Source organism: Phascolarctos cinereus, unplaced genomic scaffold (genome assembly GCF_003287225.1).
Source record: "Phascolarctos cinereus isolate Bilbo 61053 unplaced genomic scaffold, phaCin_HiC Scaffold_7;HRSCAF=346, whole genome shotgun sequence".
Classification (NCBI taxonomy): domain Eukaryota; kingdom Metazoa; phylum Chordata; class Mammalia; order Diprotodontia; family Phascolarctidae; genus Phascolarctos; species Phascolarctos cinereus.
This window is the reverse complement of record NW_027556180.1, coordinates 177,556,767-177,566,316: the sequence shown is the minus strand read 5'-3', so window position 1 is coordinate 177,566,316 and position 9,550 is coordinate 177,556,767. Positions and strand designations below refer to the sequence as shown.

The window sequence follows — 9,550 nt, the reverse complement described above, 5'->3', positions numbered from 1 at the left end:
CTGTGCCCATTGCAAATGAGTGTCTTTCCACCTTTATATAAAACTACCTAAATATATTCTAAAACAAAGTAGAAATTAACAGATTATTTTTAAAGGCTTCAAGGGAATTTCCTTAGAAGGCATTTTCCATGCCTTCAAGGAGCCAAGTTCATTCCCCAAATCTGAAAAGCTTAATTTCAAAAGACAGATTTTAGACCTCACTGAGAAGGCCATCAGCAACCTGGGACTCTGCCAGCCAGAGACTTCATTCTACCATTCCAATTTCAGGGAGATTATGGTATAAAGTCTTATTACAAAGAATTCACCACTTCAGCCTTTTGAAGTAAGAGGGCCATTGACTTCTTTTTCTATGGCACTTCCCAAAGACCAAATAAAACCCAGGCATATCAAGCTTTGTCACAACTCTTGAAATGTCAATAAAGAAATAAATCTTCCCTCTCTCTCCCACTCTCTGCTGTTATTTTCAGAATGGGTTTAAACTTAAGAAGAAGCAGCTGTCACATGTGTGTACTTGTAAAGAATAATTCCTTTCCTCTCTGCATTTTTCTTTCCTTTAGGTCACACTTCCCAGGAGAGAATGGAATGGAGGCTACAGTCAGTTGTCAGCAAAAAGAATCTTGCGAGTCAATGATTTATGAATATCATTTCCCAATTAGCCTTTTATGTATGAAATAGAACCTCCCCAAAGATGTTTCTTTCATCTGTTAAGGCCTAACAGAGGGCTATAGGTGTGCCACCAGATAATGTATCCAAAGGATCAAAAATGGCAGCTACCATTGTGTTAGTGGCAACCCTTTGCTCCATTGTTAGCATGCCTAAAACATTTTCTCAGTGATGGCTTGCAACAGTACTCCCTTTGAGACTTGTGATTCCCTCTTGCTGAATATGAGCAGCCTGTCCCCAGCATCCACATCTGTGGTTTTGTCTGCCCCACTCCGGATTTTGTTGGCACTGGTCATGATGCTGATGATTGCTGTTGGATTCCTTGGCAATGCCATTGTCTGTCTCATTGTATACCAGAAGCCCGCCATGCGCTCAGCCATCAATCTGCTCCTGGCAACCTTGGCCTTTTCTGATATCATGCTGTCCTTGTGTTGTATGCCTTTCACGGCAGTCACCATGATCACTGTGAACTGGCACTTTGGTGCCTACTTCTGCCGTTTTTCAGCCATGCTCTATTGGTTTTTTGTCTTGGAAGGTGTTGCCATCCTCTTAATCATCAGTGTAGACCGCTTCCTCATCATTGTCCAGCGCCAAGACAAACTGAATCCCCGAAGGGCCAAGGTGATGATTGCAGTCTCCTGGGCTCTGTCATTCTGTATTTCATTTCCCTCCCTCATGGGCTGGACTTTTGTGGAAGTGCCTACCCGGGCCCCTCAATGTGTACTGGGTTACACAGAGTTTCCAGCAGACAGGGCTTATGCCGTGATACTGGTGGTGATGGTTTTCTTTGTACCATTCAGCATCATGCTCTATTCCTATCTATGCATCCTCAACACTGTGCGCAGGAATGCCATCAGGGTCCATAACCACACTGAGAGCCTCTGCTTAGGCCAGGGGAGCAAGCTAGGGCTGATGGGTCTCCAGCGGCCATACCCACTGAATATCGACATGAGCTTCAAAACGAGGGCCTTCTCTACCATCTTGATCCTCTTCATTGGCTTCTCCTTCTGTTGGCTGCCTCATACCATATTCAGCCTTCTGTCTGTGTTTAGCCGGAAGTTTTACTACGGCTCTTCCTTCTATATCACCAGTACCTATGTTCTGTGGCTTAGTTACCTCAAGTCTGTCTTTAACCCTGTCATCTACTGCTGGAGAATCAAGAAATTCCGCGAAGCTTGCATAGAGTTTCTACCCAAAACATTCAAGATCTTCCCCAAAGTGCCTGGACGGACAAAGAGGAAGGTCCATCCAAGCACCATCTATATTTGCAATGAGCGTCAGTCAGCAGTTTAGGGAAGAAGCAGGCAGAAGAGACCTAGCAAATGGACACAGGAAGGAATTCAGCTTTTGCTCTCAGCGTCTAACAGTGATAACAGGTTGGCTGCCTTCCGTGGTTAGTGTTATGTACTAAGTCTTCATTAATTATTCAGCTAAATGACCCACTGCCCAAAATTGGGGGAGGAAACTATTCAATGAATTCAATTCAATAAACCTACGTTGAGCACCTGCTGTGTGCAAGAAATTGCAGGAGACTCTGGAGGAGGGATACAGATCATTTTTCAGTATCATGGAAAGAGTCCTGGATCTGAAGAAAGAAGATCTAGGTTCAAATACTGGCCAACCAGTATGACCTTGAAGTCATTTAACTCTCTGGGCCTCAGTTTCCTCATCTGTGAAATTAAGAGGTTGGACTAGATGACCTTCAAGGTCCCTTCCAGTTCTAAATCTACACTTTGATTAATTAAACAGTCCTTGCTCTCAAGGAGTTTTTAATCTGGTAAAAAGCCAGATTGGGATACTCATTCATTACAAGTAATATGATCTGATGAAAACTGCCAAGTAATTTTAAGAAAATATTGTGTTTGTATATGTGTGAAGGAGGAGATAGATTGTGTTAAGATGATTTCGTTTTGTCACGTTAGCCCCCTTCCTAATACCATTGTCCAGAGAAACCCGTGGTGCCATATTGTAATAATATACAAATGCCCAAGACAACCAATCTGGTCAGTATGATGTCATAGTATTACTTTTCTTTTTAATTGTAATTTCTCTCCTTTGCAGCAGTCTTTGTTATTGTTTATTCTTCATTTTGGAAGAGGACCAAGCGCTCTTTAGATTTGTATTCAATAGATACTAAGAACAAAATGTACCCAAGTGTTAATCATAGATGTAGTATCTGTTTCCAAGAGTTGCCATATTGTATACACTGGCAAACCAATACCTAGATGAGTAGCAAATTTAGCCTTTTTACTTCAATCAGTCAACAAACATTTGTTATTACTGTGGCCAGGCACTGTATTAGGTACTGGGGATATAAGTAGAAATAATGGAATAATCTGTACGCAGTTCCTGATACATAAGTTGTCTTTAAGGCAAAGATTCTATCTTAGTAAGGAACAGTGAACTAAGTTTAGCTTGTGACTTGCCTTATCTGAATACACATGCACATACCATGATGCCTTTCTCTCCACTTGATTGTATGGAACGTGTGGATAGCACCATGACTTTTTTCTTCTGATTTTGTTTTTCTTTCAAATATTTTAGTTTTTTTTCTAATTACATATAAAAAAAGTTTAACTTTTTTTTTTAATGTTTGAGTTCTGAATTCTCTTCCTTCCTTCCTCCCCTCATCCCCTCATTGAGAAGGGGAGTAATTTTATATAGGTTATAAATGTGGAGTCATATAAAATATATTTTTCCATACCAGTCATGTTGTAGAAGAAAACATAGACCTCCCCCCACAAAGAAAAAAAACCATGAAAAATAAAGTAAAAAAAGCATGCTTCAATCAGTATTTTGACTCCACCAGTTCTTTCTCTAGAAGTGTAAGCGCTTTTTATCATGAGTCCTTTGGAATTGTCTTAGATCATTGTGTTGCTGAGAATAGCTAAGCCATTTACAATTGATCATCATACAATATTGCTGTTACTGTGTACAATGTTCTCCTGATTCTGCTCATTTCTCTTTGCACTAGTTCATATAAGTCTTCCCAGGTTTTTTTTAAAGATCCTGTTCATAATTTTTTATTTATTTAATTAATTTATTTTTAGTTTTCAACATTCACTTTTATAAGATTTTGAGTTCTAAATTTCCCCCCCCTCCCTTTCCACCTCCTCAAGACAGCATGCAACCTGAAATACGCTATACATGTACAATCACATTAAACATATCTCCACATTAGTCATGTTGTAAAGAAGAATCAGAACCAAAGAGAAAAACCATGAGAAAAAAAAAAGAGAGGAAATAGTATGCTTCCATCTGCATTCAGACTCCATGGTTCTTTCTCTGGATGAGGATAGCATTTCCCATCATGAGTCTTTTGGAATTGTGACGTAGATCATTGCTTTGCTGAGAAGAGCTAAGTCTATCAAAATTGGTCGTCAGATAATGTTGCTGTTACTGTGTACAATATCCTTCTGGTTCTGCTCACTTCACTCAGCATCAGTTCATGTAAGTCTTTCTAGGTTTTTCTGAAATCTGCCTGCTCATTATTTCTTATGGAACAACAGTATTCCACATATAATATATTCCAATAGCCAATCTGATAGGTGTGATGTGGTACCTCAGAGTTGTTTTAATTTACTATAGATAGCTTTAATTTCTTCTGAAAATTGCCTATTCATATCCTTTGACCACTGCTCATTGTTTTTATAGCACAGTAGTTTTCCATCAAAATCATATACCACAACTTGTTCAGCCATCCCCTCAATTTCCTATTCTTTGCCACCACAACAGGAGCTGCTGTAAATATTTTTGTACATATCGCTCCTTTTTTTTTTTAAATCTCTTTGGGATACAGATATGGTAGTACTACTATTGCTGGGTCAAAGGGTATGACTTTTGGCATAGTTCCAAATTGCTCTTCAGAATGGTTGGATCAGTTTTCAACTCCACCAACAGTGTATTAGTGTCCCAATTTTGCCACATCCCCTCCAAAATTTGTCATTTTCCTTTTCTGTCATATTAACCCATCTGATAGGTGTGAGGTGGTGCCTCAGAGTTGTTTTAATTTGCATTTCTCTAATCAATAGTGATTCAGAGCATTTTTCATATGACTGTCGATAGCTTTGATTTCTCCATCTGAAAACTGCCTGTACATATCCTTTGACCATTTGTTAACTGAGGAATGGCTTGTATTCTTATAAATTTGACTCAGTTCTCTATATATTTGAGAAATGAGGCCTTTATCAGAGGAACTTGCTATAAATTCCTTCCCCCACCCCAACCCAGTTTTCTGCTTTTCTTCTGATCTTGGCTGCACTGGTTTTGCTTACCACAATGCCTTCTTATCATGGAATTCTTACCCTCATGGAGCAGTGGCTAAACCCAATTTACCTTCTTTACCTCTGCTCTCCTTTCTATTTTCCTGCTTCCTTCTCAGCTCCCATTTTTCTATCCTCTCCTTTTTCTACTTTGTATTTTCCTTCTCTTTTTGATTACTCAAAAGTACCCTTTAATTCATTCAACAGAAAGAAATCCTATTTCTTTGCTGTCATTGATTTCTTCTGCCTTTTAGGAGTGGAAGGTGATAACTGTCTACAAGTTGCTTCCTTAAGCTCCATTCTCTCTCTTCTGTTTACAAGGCTGTCGGTGTCCAGGGCAATGTCTTTGATCAGCTCAAGGTCCACTTCAGTGGAGGAATTGCTGCTTCTAAGGGGAGAAACAAAATGCCACCTTCTCAGGGTAGCCTGTTCACTTGTATGCTCCTCCGAACCCCCACAATGAGCATTCCTTCCTTCCATCTTGCCCTTCACCTGGGTAGCCCTCTTCTCAGAAACCCAAGCATGTTTTGAGGCTCTGGTAAGTTGCCTAGCTTTTGTCTATTTGTCCTTCATACTGTCCCTGTCTAACATATGGCGGACCTTGCCCACTCCAGTTTTGCCAGGAGGCATTTGGCTGGACTTTTCTTTGTTTGGGTTTATAGGGATATAAGCTCTTTCGTTTTGTTTATAGTTCCAGATTCAAGTTTAGCTTAAAGAGCATTAAAGATAAAACTTCAGAACAGGGTTCCATATCAGTTATGGCACTAACTTGCTTTGTGACCTTGGGGCAGTCATATAACCACATTGGCTTTCTCATTTGTTAAATGAACTAGATGATCTCTTCAAGTGCCAAAATTCCATGATTCAATGGGTCAAAATCTTGCATATATGATTTGTGATTTAGATAGGTCTCAGAATAATCATAGCCCAGATTTAGCCCTACAACTAAAGAAAGCTAAAGTTGGGCTTACGTTTCAGTTTCCATCCTCAAGTCTTGCCAAGGAACATAGGTTAACCCTTTTTATCACCCTTCTGTAAATAAAGAAAAGCCGGCAGATAAGCATTCTACACATTATTATTTCCCATAAAGAGGTGGTGGGGTATTTAATTTAGTCTCATGCATTTAAATAAGATTCGTCATGAAAATGAGCTGAGACCTTTTTTCACCAATTGCAGTAATGTCCATATGCAGAAAAATAAAAGGTTGATTGCCTTTGCTTTGGAGCATTGCTTTATGAAGTATTCAAATCAATTCAACTCTATTTCTGTCCTGAACGCCAACATAGTATTTACCAGTTTTTCCTTGTGGCTTCCTTGTGATGGGGACTTAAGAATTCAGTCTAGTTGTTCAGAAAAAGTGACAGAAGACGGAGTGGGTGTACATTTGAGCCCTTGTCTGTCCCCAAGAACTAGATGACAGTATGTAACACATAGCACCTGGGACACAAAAGTGAAGCCCTCCTCTTCTTCTTCACGTCCTTAAAGGAGTGCATTTGGTGGAAGCCCCAGATGAAATATGTATGTTTGGAAAGAAGGTTTAGTTTCCCCAGTTTATATCCAACAGCATTGTGTGGTTTGCGGTTAAATATTATTAAGTGTAATGTGTATGTCTCAAAAGTATAATATTGTACATGTCTTAAATAAAGTGTTACGGTCCTACAGCCATGTCTAAGACTATATTGTTGGCTCCAATTAAACACACAAATCAAACCATTCCCCCAACTTAATGTTGGTATGCAGGTCCAATCCAAATGATGCTGCACATTATATCAGATGCCTAACATTACCCATGGGACAGCTAGATGGCACAGTGGATAGAGCATTGGGCTTGGAATCAGGAAGACTCATCTTCCTCAGGTTAGATCTGGCCTTAGACTCTTACTAGCTGAGTAACCCTGGGCAAGTCATGCCTTGGTTTCCTCATCTGTAAAATGGGGGGGGCAGAAGGAAATGGCAAACCACTCCAGTATCTTTGCCAAGAAAATCCCAAATAGGTCACACAGACGTGACTGAAACAACTGAACAACAATACATTTCCCCCAAAACAACAAGATAAGCAATAGATTACAGAAAAGCTGGAAAAATGGGAGGGAATGAAGAGTGGGAAAACACTGAATTTGGAGTCAGAGGACCTGGGTTCGAATCTTGATTTACTACTGACTATCTGTGCGACCTTGGACAAGTTGCTTCATAGTTCACTCATGAGTAAAATAAAAAGCGTGCATTAGATGGCCCCTATGGTCTAAAACTGATTCTATGATAATAATATGAGGCAGGTAGATAGCACAACACATAGAGCCCTGGGCCTGGAATGAAGAAGGACTGAGTTCAAATGCAATATCAAACACTTACTCTGTCTGCCTCAACTTATTCAACTGTAAAGTGGAGCTCATAATAGCATCTACTTCCCAGGATTTTGATCAAATGAGATAATATTTGTAAATTGTTTAACACGGCACTTGGCATATCGTAGGTGCCTAATAAATGCTTGTTCCCTTCCTGTGCCATCTCCCAACCCCCATAAGATGCTTACTGGGAGGTTAGATCAACGTACCAAGGAATAACAGCATCTGTCAGGTGATTACAGAGAGGGTTCCTTTTGTGTATGGGTTCGACTCGATGGCTGTCTGGGGAGAGGTTTCTTCTAACTCTCAAATTTTGTGATTCTGTTAAATATAGATTAGATTCCTGTGGGTTCACCATAGTGGCAATGTAGTGGTAAAGTGGAAAGATTTCCAGTCAGAATCTGAGTTCAGATATTAACTCTGCAACTAATCATACTGGTGTGACCTTGGATAAGTCACTCCCTGGGCACCAGGTCCCTCAGTTGTAAAACATACTTTTATTTCTTTCTGGGAAAATGAAACAAAATAGCCATATTCAAGTACTTGGGGTTCTCCATAACCTGCTCCCCATACTAACTGCACCCCCAGTCCATTTCTCCTATCAACAAAGCCCAGGTCCCTTTGCAGAAGGAAACCTGTAGCCTGAAAATGGATGTGGATTTTCTCAAGAAAAGCGAGTTCTGAAGGAAAAACACATTTCATGCTTATCAGTATCCATAATTGCCTCAGCTGAGCAATCCTTCTTTCCTCCTGCCTTCCTACCTCTTCCCTTTGCAGGACCGAAGAGAACGAGATGTTCCTGAGAACAACAGTGACACCAGACGATGCCAGTTGCTCAGAAGGAGCCAGATGTGACCAGGGCACAGTGAGATTTTTCCTAATTAGCCTGTTAGGAACAGGAAGAACTAACTTATCCGCATGAACAGCACTTCAGAGGTGCCTGGGAATCTTGCATTCTGTGTTTTCCAAACTGATAGGTAATCCTGCTGCCAGGCTCCTTTCTCTAAGGTGCTTTGGGCAATGTCAACAGACGGTAAACGGCACGAGTGAGCAAGAGGCTGAGGGGTCTGTTCCTACTCCCAAACTCCCCCTTACTGTTGGGACACTGCTTCTTCTTTTCCTCCTTCCTCCTCCTCTCTGATAGTTATTTCTGGGAGAGAAAAAAATGTAATAGATGCCGTGTGTGTGTGTGTGTGTGTGTGTGTGTGTGTGTGTGTGTGTGTCTGTGTGTGTCTGTGTGTGTGTGTGTGTGGTTGTGTGTGTGTGTGTGTGTGTGTGTGTGTGTGTTAAGCCTTACCAAAACAGCAGGCTGCACAATTGTTACTAAGGATGTTTTGTTTGCTCATTCCCCTCCCCCTTGCATTCCTTTCTCACCTTCTCTGTCTCGGTGACACTTCCATGCCATGCTCCTTGCTGCTGCATTTTGCTGAGATAAAATATATTTTTTTAAAAATCCTTTATTGAACAATGAAAAGATTCAGTTCTGGATCACTGGGTCACTGCCCAAGATTAAAAAAAAAAAAGGCAAACCAATGGACATTTTAAAAAAGTAAAGTGGGCAGCTAAGAAAAGGTTCTTGTTTTCATTTCTCTCCCTCTCCACCCACCCCATTCCAATACACACAAATGTAGGAACAACTTTCACTTCCCCAGTACTTAAGTGAGTTGTGGCCAGTAAGTTAAGCATCTGGTGAGGTACAGTGCCCATTTCAGACTGGGTCTCTCGATCAGGTAGGGTGGTTTGTAGTAGTAAGAGTGAGGCTTATAGCATCCCAGAATCTCAGAACTGGAAGGGACCTTTGAGGTGACCTAGTCCAACTGTACACAAACAGGAATTCTCTAGAATGTTCCTAGCAAGTGGACAATCTGTGTGATCTGAAGGGAACCTCCAGCCTCTTGAGGTTGCCTATTCTACTTTTTTTTTTTTGGCTAGGTAGTGGGGTTAAGTGACTTGCCCAGGGTCACACAGCTAGTGTTATGTGTCTGAGGCCACATTTGAACTCAGGTCCTCCTGAATCCAGGTCTGGTGCTCTATCCACTGCGCCACCTAGCTGCCCCCTATTCTACTTTTGAGACAACTAACTGTTAAGCAGTTATATTGAGGCATAATACATTTGCCTCAGTAGAACTCCTCCTCCCTTCCCTGCACAGCTATGCTCAAACAATGAACATTTATTAAGAGCCTACTATGTTCCAGGCACTTTATTCAGGAGCCCTGGGAGGATATAGATAAAAATGAAACGAGTTCTGAAGAATATCCAGTAGGCTATATACTCTCTAA

At 40.8% G+C, this 9,550-nt stretch overlaps 1 protein-coding gene across 1 annotated transcript; it reads left to right on the top strand.

Moving 5' to 3' along the window:
• The first annotated feature begins 529 nt into the window (after window positions 1–529).
• On the top strand, window positions 530–6,573 carry GPR45 (G protein-coupled receptor 45). Its single transcript, XM_078147372.1, has one exon. The coding sequence runs from the start codon at window positions 835–837 to the stop codon at window positions 1,954–1,956; it is 1,122 nt and encodes a 373-aa protein (XP_078003498.1). The 5' UTR covers window positions 530–834; the 3' UTR covers window positions 1,957–6,573.
• Window positions 6,574–9,550: the final 2,977 nt, after the last annotated feature.